Below are 15,392 nucleotides of genomic sequence, written 5' to 3'. Positions count from 1 at the left end.
TTAGTAAATTCACCAATACTCAATTGAGAAAACATGATGAAAGATGAATCCTAATTACATTGGAACAATCTAACTTGGCACAATACAAGGAACTGTGATTTCTACAACAAAAACAAACTATATTTTTAGGAAAAGTTATTAATCTCCAGAGGAATCCATGACCTTCGCCCAAGTGTATGTAAGCAGCTGTGTAATGCTTGAGCACACATCTTTCTGGAGAGAGGCCTGCTAACTTCAGTTATCGTGTAGACTGGGACAGTCCAATTTTGATCACCTACTTTCAATAATTGAACCTGTGGACCACACAGAATTCAGTTTTGCATATCTTGGTTTCAGTAGAGAGTAGAAAAAAATTAAAAACAAAGGTAATTTGCAAGGATTGAGGGAAGGAGTCTAAAATGTCATTTCTTTTATGACTTTAGGACCATGCTGTGGTGCAGAATGGGGAAATGTTATCCCAAATGGTTAACACAGATGGAAATAAAGGCTGTGGGAGGAATCAAGTAATATTTGATTCAGGACACACGTTAACTCAAGTCCATATTTCAGGTTGTGCATATTACCAACTTAATCTTTATTTCTGAATATCACAAACTCCAATTAGAATACTTTAAAAATATTCTTTTGCATGCATTTAACAAATCCAACAAAATGACAGGTATCCAGTTTACTTGCATGGTAACTATGAAGTTTTAACTGAAGAACCAATAAGCATATTTAAATCCACTGGTACAGGTGAGAACAAAAACCTCTGAGACATTAGTCTGATAGCATCCTACCACTATGCACATGTTGATGTAACACTACTATCAACCCTGACGAATGGGCAAATGGAGATACAGGGCTCTCTCTAAGAAGCAAGTGGAAAGGATTACACTTCATCATCATCATCACTACTACTGAGGGCAAAGCTGCTACCTGTGGACTGAGACCCATCTTCCTTCACATTCCCCACAGTCCCTCTTTCATCGGAATCATCAAACAACTTCTCATTGGGACCTTCTTCCTCATCAAACAACTTCTCATTGGAATTGTCTTCGAATACCTTGTCACTGGCATCGTCATCTTTCTTTGCATCTGTGTCTTCATCTTCCTTCTCATCTGAGTCATCAAAGAGCTTCTCATCTATGTCGTCTTCCCCTTTGTCATCAGCATCTTCACACTCCTTTTCATCTGCTTCTTCTTCCTCCTCAATGTCATCAGAATCATCATCAAAAACCCTTTCATATACAACCTCTTCCTCTTCATCATCATTATCTTCCTCCTTCTCATCTGAGTCTTCCTCAAATTCTCTCTCAGAGCCATCCTCACCTAACACTCTTTCAGAACCTTCATCAAATTCTGATTTGTCAGTCTCATTTTCTTCTGACTCTTTCTCAACATTTTCTGGGAACTCCTTGTCAGAGGCATCCTGGTCAACATCTTTTTTAACACCATTTTCTTCTAATTCTTTGTCAGAGCCATCTTCAGATTGCTTTTCTGAGCTGTCTTCCTCAGATTCCTTCTCCGAGTCATCATCTTCTGACTCTTTCTTGAGGCTCTCTTCCCTTTCAGACTCTCTGCTGAGGTCATTGTCTTCAGATTCTTTTGCAAGACCATTCTTTTCATAATTCTCTTTGCTTTTCTTCTTCAATTCTCTTTCAGGGCCATTCTCTTGAGACTCCTTTTTGGCATTACCCTCTTCAGGCTCAAGCTCCCTCTCAGAGCAGCCTTCTCCACCCCCTCTCTCAGGGCAGCCTTCTCCGCTCTCTTTCTCAGGGTGCCCTTCTCCTCCCTCTCTCTCAGGGTAGTCCCCATCAGACCCACCTTCTTTGGCATCTTTTTCAGAAGCATCTCCTTCAGATTCTCCCCCATCTTCTGCCTTTTCAAACTTACTTTCATCGATAGTTTCTTCAAATGCCATTCCAGTTGTAGCTTCCTGAGCACGCATATTAGACATGCTTGGGTGCTCTGAAAAATGCCTCACTCTGGAAGGCCCTGGCCTTTCTGAACCGCAGACGGAATCCATACGCTGGAGGCCTCTGTTGGCCTCAGGGGCATTGAGGAAAGCCTCCCAGCCTCTCAGCCTTTCCTCTCTTTCTCTTGAGGTCTCCTCTACCTGTGCATAAACAGGAACCATTGTTAAAATGAGTTTTAGGTAAAAAGAAGCAATAACTTCTCTGAGCATTTCTAATACTGACACAAGTCCCCTAGTTTGTAAAGCAACCATTCCAAAGCAATCCAAGCACTTCCTTACTCTCCAGTCTTCAAAACCTTGGTTACTCAACCTCACACACAGTCAACCTTAAATAAGATCATATAAATATAAGCAAATATTGGTATTGTGGAAATATTTCCTTTCCCAAAACATTACTATTTCAGCTTTGTCCAGTGTCTGTAATGAGAAAGGATGTGGAATACTTTAGTTTAATATGGTCTTTTCTTATTATTCTAAGAAAGCCTCAAAATTTCAGACTTATAAGCTGAGAAGTGAAAATTTTTTCTCTGTCCTCCACTATAAAACATTATTTACAAGTTGTATTATCCAAAACAGATCAAGCCAACTCCCACACTAAATGCGAAGTTGACATGCAAGTTCATGTGCCCTTGAAAGCTGCGGAGTTACCTGATAATCTGTAGTCCCATCCCAAGCTTGAGCAGTGATCTGTCGGCCACCGAACCACCTTCCATCCAGAGTCTGAATACAATAATCAGCCTCCTCTGGTTCTCTGAAGGACACAGAGGCCACACCATCTGGGTGTCTCTAAAAAGACAAGAGTAAGAAGGACTGAATGACAAGAATAGCTATCAGACATACCTTATCTAAGCCAGGTTAGGAGTAGCATTCTCCTGACGTTCTGAGCTACAAGATGTAGGAATTCTTTCTCCTACGCCCCCCTCCTTTATCCCAGTGCTTTATCCTGTAGCTGTACCTTGCTTAGCAAGAACCAGTAGAGTGTTCTAGCAAATGATTCTGTTAACAACACTACCCAAGAGGCCAGATCATGTGACTGTTAAGTGAAATAAGATCAGATTTGCCCTGGGATTAAACCCTGCATGTTGAGAGCTGAAGGAGCACTGAGGAAGGGCTCACACAGGGAAAGACATGGCTTCCTCATCTATAGAGCTCATAGCTACCAACTTCAAAGGGTTCTGAGGACTGGAGTGCATAAGGCCCCTCACAATCAACACAGCAGCAATACACTGTAATAACTGGTCACTTAGGTACTTGCTATCAGTTTTGGAAGTACAGGGGAATATACACAAGGGAGCTTTTGTCCCTTGACTGTGATCAGGTGAATAATTCAGAGAAAGTCAAGAACCTTGAGAAAACTAATGCTGCACACATTCTCCTTCTACTGGCTCTCAGTCTTTTAGAGTCAGGAGGAAGGGAAATAAGCTCAGCATATCAAATCCATCAAAGCCTTGCCTTATAAGCCATGGTCACTGAACTACTGCTGACAGGTAGCAGGCCTGCAATATAAAAACACTCATCTAAATTCCAGGGCCCTCTCAGTCACTTCCTCAGCCTGAAAGGATATGAGCCTTCAGCACTCACTGGTACAAGCCATGAACTTACATCAAACAGAAGGAGCTTCCGAATCTGCCCAAACTTTGAACATTCTACTCGGAGATCTTCCCTGATCTCATTCAGCACCAATGGATCATCCTGCAAAAATAAACATGATTAAAATAGAGTTCCCTCTTCTTCATAATTCCAGAACTAAATTTATTACTGGGACAAATTAACAAATAAAAAACCGTGCTTTGCTTAAAGGTAGGTACATTTGTCTGCAGACTATAATAATAAACGAAGAATCAAACCTAGAGATCGATGAGTTCACTCAGTGCTCCTAGCTCAGCACTCCTCTGAGTGAGAAGGTAGAAATGGACAAGTGTGGCAGAGAGAAGCAGTCCAGAGTAGCAAAGGAAACCTATATCCTTATACATCAGTGTGTCCCCATAGTTTTTAAAGCACAAAGTAAAATATTCTCGTTGCTTTTCCACTGTGAATGTGCTACAAAACCTGAAGCACTGCTCATCCCAGGGGTCTCTGGTTCAGGGGGACTCTCCTCCTAGACCTCTGGAAGTATCCAAGATTTCCCATAAGGAAAAGCAGAACTCTCAGCTTCAGGGCATGCAAACACTTCACCTCTACTCTACAGTAGCCTAATGCTTCCCATCTCCAAGAAGACTCTTTAACCCAGTGAGCTAGACATGGAACTCTTTGATCTGAACTTCACACTGACTAAAATGGTGGACAACGACCATGCATTACTAGGCATGTCCTTATTAAAATTAATCTCCCTAGCTTCATCTTAGCTTCTCGCATTGTATTAGACCACGGTGATGTGCACAAATCCTGTCAGAGTTCTGAGTCTTCATTTCTTGATAGTCAAACTTTCCAGGTTAAAGTCTTAGATAAGGCTTTGAACTGAACACTGAACCCATTGGAAGTTACATTACAAAATTATCCTTCATTATTTACCCTGATACCACAGGGGATTTTTGGGTATGCAACTTCTAACATTACTCAAGTATTTGGAATAAAACATACTCCACCCTTCCAAATATGAGTTCTTTCAGATATGTTGTTTTTGTTTTCCTCTAAGAAGTTGAATGTTGGTGTCTATTCTTTAGGTCCTCAGTCAAATTAAACAGTCCTTAAAATTCCTCCTGAATCCTTCTATCAAGAGTTGTATAACGCCACAGGACTATGCCTGTGATCCCAGCTCATGGGAAGTGGTAAGAGGATTGTAAGCTTGAAGCCTACATAAACATCTATACCAGTATCATCCAGTACTTTTCTGTGATGATACAGTTCTTCTATATGTCTGTACTATTCAACACAGGAGCTACTACATGTCTTATTTAACTGCAGAGATGAATCTTAATTAATTCTAATAATAATTGTGGGTAGAGTCTACCTTACTTAGATTATGCAAGTCGATACTGACGTGATTTGAAGTCCAGGTCAAGAAATCCTGAACAAAAAAAGCAAGACAACTGCTATCTTTCTTGTTAACAGGCTCTCATCAAGCTAGTAGGATCACTGGAGATCAGACATCTGTGCAAATAAAGAGAGCATACACCAAAAAGGATTTCGTTCCCTGCAAATTCTGAAGTTTACCACTGCCAGAAGAGACTATCTTGCCCCTCTCTCTATTCAGCACAGCACTGGAGGTAGAAACTTGCCCTTATTTATAAAGATGCTAAAGAGCTAAAGAGACACTGTCTCCTCCATTAGGCAATGGAAAGTCTGGCTTGGAAGTAACAGGGGACCTCACTCATCCCTTCAACTACTCTTCACAGAAATAAAGGGAAGGGCTGGGGTGAAGCTCAGTGGTGGACTGTGTGCTTGTTCAAGGCCCAGGTTAAATCTGAGCACCCCCAAAGTATTCACGACATATTAATACACATATGCTCAAGGACTGAAGAGTGAAAAACAAACTTAGGAGAGTTGGTTCTTTCCTTCTACCATGTGGGTTCAAAGGATCAAACTAAGATGGTCAGACTTGATGGCAAATACTTTTACTAAGTAAACCATCTTGCTGGGTCCTGGACTTATTTGTAAGTGTGAAGCTTCTGTCTTCAAAAAGCACCACCAGACAGAGTTGGTCTTGGCCAGGAACACATATACAGCATAGGGCTGTAGCACTCCAGGTGAAAGCTACATGATGTTGAGTTTGAGGCCTGTCTGGGCTACAAAGCAACTTCAAGGCCACCCTGAGGTACACAGTGAAGGTCTGCCTCAAAAAAACTAAAACCCAAAGTAGTTTTTAGGAGAAAAATTATATGGGCCACTCTAGGAAAATGTAAGTGTACGTAGTGTGACAACTTTATTGGAGAAAGTTCTCCCAGTGAGCAAGGTCAGAGGAAGAAGAAAGAACAGATGCAATTAGATTTCTTGCAGAGGGTCAGATGGTTGGCATGCAGTTTACAGTTACGTCTTTTAATATACACAGGATGAATGTATGCATATCACCTGATAAACCAAGCATTCGTTTTCCAGGGGACATGATGAAAAGGCAGTACATCTAGTGGATTACATGCAGTGTTTAAAAAACCTCCTCTGGGAATGACAACATTTCAAAAAGCAAGTACAGGTAGCCCATCTGTCTTATGAATCCTAGCCAAAGCTGACAATTTACTCAGTATAAAGTACACCATGTGCCAGTGTAGTATCCTCCACCTTTAAAACACACAGAACATGTTAGCCCACAGCTGGGCAAAAGCAACTTACAAAGCATGGTTTCTGATTTTCTAATACAGTACTGAGTAGTTCAGCTTGTTTCCTGAACATCACACTATAGACCTCTTGGTCACTGCTGCCCCTCATGGCAAACGGTGATGGAGCCCTGAAGCTTGCAGCTGCTGCCTCGTATTGTAAGAAAGGATCATATCAAATGTTACTAGCCTGACAAAAATCTCAAAATCCAAAATGTGAATCATGGCTCCTGTTGCATGTGCAACTGCTGTCACACCATTTTAAAGTTGAAGAAACCTCAAGTCAAGCCAGTGTAAGGCAGAGAGAGGCTCTCTATGGAGTATACATTTGATTTTCAACTGCACTTCATTACTATTGTAAATCTAAAATAGCTGTTATATATGTCAAAGAACCTCTAGATTTCAGATAAAAAGAGACATTAGACAACTTTGGAAATAGAGTACAGAATCCATCTACTCATGAAAAGATGTTCAGACTCCAAAAGTGTTCTGTAAACCCTGTCACTTTATGAGGACAATTCAGCTATGACCTGTCCATTTTAAGGCCCTTGCTAAGGGGCTAAACTGAAACAGTCATTGTGACACTGTTGATGACATGAAGAAAAAGAACAAGATCAGAGAGAGATTCCAACTACAATGTTTCCAAATCGGAATTTTTACACTATGAATATTTTCTTCCTTGTGTGCAATGTGCTATCATTAATTCCAGAACTAGACAGAAAAAGCAAAAGTTATTTTACCACCACTGACAGTATCATCTACGCCAGCACATGACATCAGGAAGCACAACACAATGTAAGCTATCGTGACAATTCCAATTTAACTCTTTTTTTTAATGTTTTTACTTATTTATTATATGTAAGTACACTGTTGCTGTCTTTAGACACCCTAAGAGGGCATCAGATTTCATTACGGGTGGTTGTGAGCCACCATGTGGTTGCTGGGATCCGAACTCATGACCTTTGGAAGAGCAGTCAGTGCTCTCAACCACTGAGCCATCTCTCCAGCCCCCTATTTAACTCTTTATTTGCTGGTTTGGGAGTTTTACACAGATATTAAAATGTGGTCCTGAGAAACAAGCTCCACTCTTGGAACTTTAGATTCCTTTAAAGATCAACCTTTCCTCAGTTTTCAGATGCGAGTGTGAAACTGGTATTCTCCACTGAAATCAGCTGTACTACAAACCCACAGGCTGTTCCCATCAATCTTTGATTTCAGACAGCAAACAGCTGTGATTCTGGCCCACAGTAAGACTAGTAACAGTCTTATCTGGGATGCAATCAAAAGAACAACAGGATAAACACAGGGAATTCTAAATACAGGCTGATCCTTGTTCCATTTTCCTATCCTACCCATTACTTCAGAGATGGGGCATGGTAAGCTTTGCACCTTCTTACAAAATAAAAACATTCCAGAATTTGTAGGTGTTAAAACACCATTTCCTACCTCAAAATCCATGGGGTGAAACATATTTTTGAGAATGACAACTCGCTCATGGCGTAGCCGGTTTGGTCCAGCTCGTCTCTCAGGTCTCCAATCCAACTGCCTAATGTAACAAAAAGTAACAGTGAACTGAAAACTGGGTTCAGAAATGTGGGAGAGAAAAGTGACGGATATAATCCTTTAGTGAGAGTTGACAAATATTCATTATCTGATGCCAACATACTTCCACAGAACTTTATAAAGTAAAAAATCATCTAGGCAGGAGGGAAAATAAACATTCAGAATCTGAAATCCCCCTTATGTGTTCCTTATCAAAGTAACTGGAGTCCCTCTAAAGAACACTACAGTTAGGCTTCTGAAGTCTCCTAATGAGTTAGTATGTACAACTTTCTAGGAAGATGAAGAAGCATCCGTTAGTTTTCAGTGGCGGTTTGGTACCCAAATCCTTGGCCACACAGAACACTATTGTATTGGCTGACAACTTATACCTGTCTTCCCAGGCACTTTAAATTATCTCTTGGGTACTATAATACCTTACACAATGTAAATGCTATGTAAGTAGCTGTCATGCTGCACTGTACAGGCACTAACGACAAGAAAAATAAATGGTACATATTCAGTACAGTGAGTCCACATATATAGAACCCATGTATATGAATGGCTGACTATAGTTTGAGACCAAAAACCAATGTAAATTTATATGTAATTTATAATATTATGAAGTACAAATTGCACTGAATAGTATACTACTGGCTCTTTGCTATAATCTTATATTTTCCTGACATTGTTTGAAAATATTGTAGGTGTCTATTTTAACTCAGTCTATAAAAACATGGGCTCACAAAGAAAACATGATCACTTTATTGCGAGTTTAAGCATAATGCTAGAATGTTAACAGAATTCACTGCTGAAAGTATTTATTAATTATTTCGACTAATTTCCTAAAACTAGCATATTTCAAAACATACTTAATAACAAATTAATATAAATGTCCATAAATGCAATGATAAAACCTTCAGCCTTTCTTACTCTTACTAACAAACCTGTATATACACATTTAGCTCCTGGCAGTTGATTTCAATCCACACTGAAAATGAGTAATGGTTCTAGAATAAAAGCTTCAATTCTTCATTTGGTGGTCAATACTGAGCTAAATGAAGTTCCCTTTTACATCATAAATAATCACCCCCCAAATTAAATTCTTCATTTCCTGAAGATTGGAAGCACAGGGGTAGTGGCAGGAAGTGTTGGAAGAGAGGATGGAGGGACAATGACGTTCAGTTTATCACGAGCCCATCACTCACCATTTTGTTTTTGAATAAAAAAGCCTAGAACAGACTTTTTAAATCATCCCAGAAAAAGAAAAACCTCCCTCACCATTACCAAATCAGCCCATGGAAGAGACTGCTGACAATTTCTCACTAGCAAATGAAAATCCTTTAGAATAATTTGTAGACATGTCTGATAGAACAAAACTAAGTACCTATTATCAAAAATTACTTTAAAATGTGTATATATAATCTTTCAAAAAAGAAAAACTACATACTTCTGTTGCAGAGACAGTTTCTTCTTATAATCTTTGCACTTCTTCTTCTTCTTTGAGGCATCATATTCACCCTTCAGCTGGAACTTTGCTACCTCCACATGCAATTTGTAGCCTCTAATTTCATCTTCATCCAAAAGTTTTAATGCAAGTTCCACAGATTCTTTCTTTATAAAGGCAAAATAAAGTACTCATTAGGCTGAGCACTGAAATGAAACTTGAGATTTTGATATAAACAATGCCAGCTACCTACTTTGGGATAAAGAATCTTAAAATATAAATCAGGAAAGCTCTGTTCAAAACACACATATACCTCACACACCTGTGTTTAACTTAGGTACATGACTAGTTCTCTAAATCCCCAATTTCTCCATCTGCATAAAGCTAAAATATCTGGATCACAGAGTTCCTTAAAAATTACATTAAATAGTATATGGAAAGGTTAGGGCACAATATACAGTAGGTGTTCCGTAAATTATATTATTGGGTTTTTTGTCTCCAGGAGCCCAATTTTCTCATCTGTAGAATGAGAGGAGTGGAACTGAGTTGTGAAGTTCTGTAACATCTACCTAACAGTAGGTGATTCAAGGAACTGGAAGGACTATAGCCAGCCTTTAGTGTTCAGCTTCATCAAACTAAAATATACATCTGTAATGACATGCTTAGTACAAAATATTTAATGGCTTATATAGTAAATACAGTTATGGATTCTGAGTCCTACACCAACACACTAGTTGTCACCCCCTATTGAGAGGAAAGGACAGGGGACCACTGACCTAAGTTGCTCAATCAAATATGGATTCTGGAATAATTAACTTTATTTTCTGGAGTGCAACTTACTAGTTTGACTAAGTTTTATATAAAAGTATTTCATAGAGCAATATTATTCTTTAAAAAGCCAATCATGGAGTGGAAGAGATGGCTCAATGGTTAAGAGCCTTTGTTCAGTTCCCAGCAGCCATAATGAGTAGCTCACAACAATCTATAACTCCAGCTTCAAAGGATCCACCATCTTCTTCTGGCCTCTGTAGGCAACAGCACTCATGGGCACATATATATACGCCCATCCCTCCCAACATGTATACACATAAATAAATGACATTTGATTTTAAATCCCATCAATACTTTGCTCTTAAAAATTCAGTTCACAGGTTTTGAATCAACTTTGAAATGGTAAAATTCTCAAATCTTACATAGGAACATAGAAGATTAACATCCTAAACAATCAAGTTAGGGTTCACTTATCAGATTAAAAGCTGATAACCTGATAATCTTTTTACTGTAAACTGATCTACCTCCCACTGTATCCTGTCCACTAACTACATACCTATGATATTTATACTACCACATTATCATTTTTTTATTTTGATTTATAGTTATTTTCAGGTTCTATGACAAACACATATGTTATAATTATGGTCATTTGTTTTGTGTCAGGCAAGAATTGATAACATGTGCTCCTAAGGTGACTGACTGGTGTTCCAGAAATGCTAACTTCCTTTCACATCAATCAATCAATGCCTGTACAGTTTACAGTAAAAAGACTATACACAGTTCTGCCAACTGCCATTTTAATTCTCTTCTGTGGTGTTTGAAGCAGTAAGTATAATTCACCATCTCCTTTCTAGTCTAATTTGGGGTTAGAAAACACTTTTTGTCAAGAGCCAGTTAGTAAACAGTTTAGGCTTTGAGGGTCAGGGTTATTGCTGCAACCACTCAATGCTTCTGATTAAACATGAAAACAGCCAGATGCAAAAGCATAAATGAGCCAGTAGGGTTGTGTTCCAACAAAATTGTATTTGCAAAAACAGGCAGCAGACAAGACTTTGCTAAACTCCATTCCAGTTCATTCTAATGTGCAAATAAAACATCACTGACTTTTTTTCTTCTCAGAGTTTTAAACTGTTGATTACATACAATGATGAAGAGGTCTTTGCAGTGAGATTTTTGAAGATTTAAGAGAAGCCCCTCAATTACATATTTACATAACATGCTGACCTTGTAGTACACAGTTTCTTAAAACAAGCAAATAACCTGAGTGTTATTACTAAGATGACTTCTGGACTTTTCTCTCTTACTTAATACTTCTTTTGTGTCAAGTATTTGCAGTCTTTGTTGAGTATACTGTATGGAAGCACCATATATATATATATATATATATATATATATATATATATATATATATATATATATATATATATATATATGTGTGTGTGTGTGTGTGTGTGTGTTAAAAAACTAGAAAAGGTACCTATAGCATCACCTATATACAGTTAGGACCTGAGAGCTCAGTTTTCTTTGTGTTTTGTTTTGGATGGTTAGTGGTTTAGGCTAGTATCTATAAAACTCTAGCCTTGATTCCTGAGTTAATCACTGAAGGGATAAGAGACTTATCTGACCAAATGCCAACCTTTAGATAACAACAAAGCCCATCTCCTTTAAGATTTCCTTGATCATCTTTGTACAGTTTGACCTTAAATTCTTCAGTCTGAGGATCTCTCATAATGATGCCAAATTTGGACATAAGCTGTATAAATTCATCCACTGTGATGTCTGGAGGGAGACCTGTAATTTCAGAGAACAATTTTAAAGTATTTAATGAAGGTAAAAGTTTTTAGCATTTTACCAATGAGAAACCTGAAACTTATATGAATACAAAACTGATTTGTGTAAATGAGTACAAAAACTTCCTATCTATAAATGTGAAGATCATTCATATTGTATACATTAAAAGATATCACAGTTATGCTATGTTTACGCTTCACTAAATCTGAAGAAAAAAACTGCTGTAAATTATCTAAGGAAGGCATACAGAACAGCATGTAATGTTGCATAACTTTTCTTCATTCTCTACTAAGTAAATTCCTAGATAACAAAAGCAGGTGAATAAAACATGCTGAAACTAAAATTCACTTAACACAAAGTCTCAACACTAAACGTTTCCAACATGAAAACTGCATTGCAATGGGATAAATACCTGACACATATACATTTGTATTTCTGTCTTCTTCAACATGGAACCATCCTAAAAATCAAAGGGAAATAAATAAAACACTTGAAAGAAACAAGAATTATATTACAAAACCTTGGCAATGGCAGTTTCTTCAAGGTTTTAGAATGTCCTCTTTATTTTAGAAGACTATGACTAACTCAAATCACTACGTAGCTTTCAAAATACATAAACCTTTCAACTGAGAATTACCTTTAGCACTCTCTCTGAAAAAGAGCTATCTCTATTCTTCATGACTTTAAGGCTATCTTAACGTGAAAACTCACATTATCATTCTTTCAATGCTATTACAATCCTCCAAAATGTAAAAGGGATTCACGTATTTTTCCTATCTCATTTTTAAAGCCAGGTTTTGTGAAGACAGAACCACTTGCCAGATTCAGCCTTTCTCTTTTCACCCCTCTTTTTGGAGTCAGTGGTTTCTGGGATTTCTTTTTGTGGAGGTTCTTCTACAGACTTAGTGTTGGTGTCCTGGACATTCGCAGTAGAGCTGGATGCACCATCACTAGAAAAGCCGTAGTTAGCCTGATACGTAGCAATGAAATCTTCGGTGATCTAAATGGGTAAGTCAACACACATGTAGACAAGGTTACTTCACTTGCAGAAGGAAACTGTGTTATAAGGCTGTACATTCAGCAATATAACCCAAAATTTAAGCAAGTGTTTACACCACAAGTAGTAGTACTAATTAAAGACCAGTCACCTTATATGGAAACCATGTAGTATGATCAAACTAGGACAAAGGTGCTCAGATTGCCAAAACAACACACATAGTTTTTAAGTGACGCTATCACTTTTTTCTACATTTTTATAAATTACTACTTCTCTGCAATATATTTGACTGAAGTGTCCAATACATAAAACAAAAGAAAGTATCAAATAACGAGATGGTAAAACCCAAAGTCAACTAGTAATCTAATTGGAGAATCCACTTTTGGGTGCCCAGATACCAAACAATTGTTTGTCAGACTATTCAAAGTGCTCAGAAAGAAATCACGTCTATATTCAAGTAGGCATAGCAAGTCCAGAAGTTCAATTATAAATTCTTACAGTTTGGAGTGCTTGAAATATGCACAAGTACAAAATCAGAAAGAAGAGCTGAAATAAAGAATTTTTTCTGTGACCTTCTCACACACGCAAATTAATAAGGCATAAAATAAAAACACTTAAGGCACCACCCTAAGATTTACTTTCCTTTATACATCGGGACCACAACAGACTGAACCAACAATCCCCCCCAGCACAACGGAGAAAAGTTTCATGTGATTGGCTCTCCAATTGCTTGGTGCGCGCTAGTACCCTGTGATGCCAAAGTTCCTATGAAGCTAAGACTAGCAGAGTACTTTCACCATACAGTTTACAACACTAGGTTCAACACCAGTTGTGTTATTTCCAAGTTGAAATTAAACACTTAGCATTTCCCAAGTACTCGAAACAAATGTAGAGATCTCTTTCATCCATTTCCTGTGTATTCCTAGTCATATTCCTGTGGTGAGAGGGTCCAAACTTAGATGTCCTGGAACAAAATTTAGTAGAATAATAAAACAATCAAGAAAAGTTTATTCGGCAGAGTGAGGTGAATGACTGCTTTTCCACCTGTAAATCAATAAGCTACATTTTACACAAGCATGGACATGAAACATAAGTTTTGCTATACAGGATAAAACTTTTACAAATGTGTTTTTCTTGGTGTTTTTCCTCTTTGCAGTAAAAATATCAAGATAAAACAAACTGTGACCTTCATATACACACTAATAAGGCATAAAATAAAAACATTTAAGGCACCAACCTAAGATTTACTCTCCTTTATACATCGGGACCGAAATAGACTGAACAAACAGAGTAGCCTCCAATCACCAGTTCAAAGACCTAGTACTTCGGCGGAGAAGACCTAAGAGGGATGTCCCGCAAGGGTGGCCAGGGAGCCCTATGGCCCTGCTCCGAAGTGGGACTCAAGTTACTCTTTCTTACCTTAGGGAACCAAGCCTTCTTATCAAGGTCCCACTCGTAGGGAGTGTCATCTGGTGGTTGTCCCAAAGAATCGGTTTCTCCAGAGGGCTCATTCTGGGTGTCACCTTCCTTGGGGTCTCCTCCGTACAGTTCTTGCATTCGCAACTGCTCATCAAACTCATCGTTCCCGCTCAAGTTGTTGCCACTCATGGTCCTCACGTAGTCCCGGACGCAGCGGTCAGAGAAGTGAAGAGGCCGAAAGGGCGCTGGAAGAGAGCAGAGAAAGAGAGGTCTGCAGAGCTCAGAACGTGCACTGCAACTCCCGGGCCGCCTCCCGCAGCGCCCCAGCAGACCCTGGGAAGTCTGAGAGGCACCGCCCAGGCTCCGCCCTCCCGCCCGCCCCATTCGCGCACGCATGCGCCTTGGAACTGCCAGCGCAGTGGCCGCCACCCACCTGGCGGGTTCCGCGGGGCCTCGGCGCCACCGCTAGGTCCAGGGCGAGGCGGAAGCGCGCAGGCGCGCTGTCACCGCTGTGGCTGGCTCCGGAGGCACCACAGCTTCCTCCCGCCACGTCAGGCAACTATTTGAGAACGAAGTCCGCCTCAGGCTGATGCAGTCGCCATTGTCCGCGCGAGGCGACGTAGCGGGTCGCGCCGACACGCCCACGTGGCGTCAAAAGTCCGCGACGCTTGCGCGGAAAGGGGCGGGGCTTCAAAGCCTTGCTGTTCGCCGCGTGTCCATAACTTCTGGAAACTCGCCTTGGAGACGCAGCGTGCCGAAATGCATGGCACCTCGGGAACCTTCGGCTCCTCTGCACTCCGGACGAATTTGGCCGAAGCGATAGCCTGAAAAAGAACGCGGGACTCTTCCAGTAGAGCTGGCGCTGCCGCAGGCGCCATCTTGGGGAGGTGGGTGGGACCGTGGGACAAAGTTTCTCCCGCTTCGCGAAACCTTTGCGCCTCCTTCACGCAAATCCCCGCCCCTGCGCAGGAGCCAAGGATTTACTTATTTTTAAATGCTTGCCCTAGGATACACAGGGCTTTTGTTCATCTTAGTAACCCAAACACCTAACCCGCTCTTTGGGGGTCTTAATGAAGCATGAGTGAACGAACGGTGGGCAGAGGACCCCATCGCTTCCTAATCTAACCCCCTTTTATGCATCTGGTACCACCTTCAGGCTGCAGTAGGTAAGAGCAGCTTTTGCCTGCAACGTGTCAAAGGTGTTCCAGCCTGGAATTT

General features: G+C 39.9%; 1 protein-coding gene across 2 annotated transcripts; it reads right to left on the bottom strand.

Annotated features, from left to right (window-relative positions):
* Positions 1-543: 543 nt before the first annotated feature.
* Htatsf1 (HIV-1 Tat specific factor 1) lies at positions 544-14,812 on the bottom strand. Of its 2 annotated transcripts, XM_028776924.1 has the most exons (10): positions 14,608-14,812; positions 14,175-14,419; positions 12,578-12,758; positions 12,171-12,218; positions 11,604-11,758; positions 9,197-9,360; positions 7,654-7,753; positions 3,560-3,649; positions 2,606-2,743; positions 544-2,098 (listed from the first exon to the last, which is right to left on the bottom strand). In XM_028776924.1, exons 2-10 carry the CDS (start codon positions 14,361-14,363, stop codon positions 872-874), a joined length of 2,292 nt encoding a protein of 763 aa, XP_028632757.1. In that variant the 5' UTR covers positions 14,364-14,419; positions 14,608-14,812; the 3' UTR covers positions 544-871. The 2 variants fall into 2 exon arrangements, with proteins under 2 accessions (XP_028632757.1, XP_028632758.1); XM_028776925.1 differs by lacking the exon at positions 14,608-14,812 and having other exon boundaries at positions 14,175-14,533.
* Between the last annotated feature and the right edge of the window lie 580 nt (positions 14,813-15,392).

The sequence above is a fragment of the Grammomys surdaster genome, unplaced genomic scaffold (genome assembly GCF_004785775.1).
Source record: "Grammomys surdaster isolate TR1022 unplaced genomic scaffold, NIH_TR_1.0 274, whole genome shotgun sequence".
Classification (NCBI taxonomy): Eukaryota; Metazoa; Chordata; class Mammalia; order Rodentia; family Muridae; genus Grammomys; species Grammomys surdaster.
The sequence above is the reverse complement of the archived record's forward strand: the minus strand, read 5'-3'. Positions and strand labels throughout refer to the sequence as shown.

Excerpts from the sequence above, each read along its gene's own strand:
- Htatsf1 (XM_028776924.1), bottom strand. The coding sequence starts at position 14,363 with ATGAGTGGCAACAACTTGAGCGGGAACGATGAGTTTGATGAGCAGTTG. Across the intron at positions 12,759-14,174 it reads AGAAGGCTTGGTTCCCTAAG|ATCACCGAAGATTTCATTGC; the intron begins GTAAGAAAGAGT and ends TTACCCATTTAG. Across the intron at positions 7,754-9,196 it reads AAACTGTCTCTGCAACAGAA|GCAGTTGGATTGGAGACCTG; the intron begins GTATGTAGTTTT and ends TTGTTACATTAG.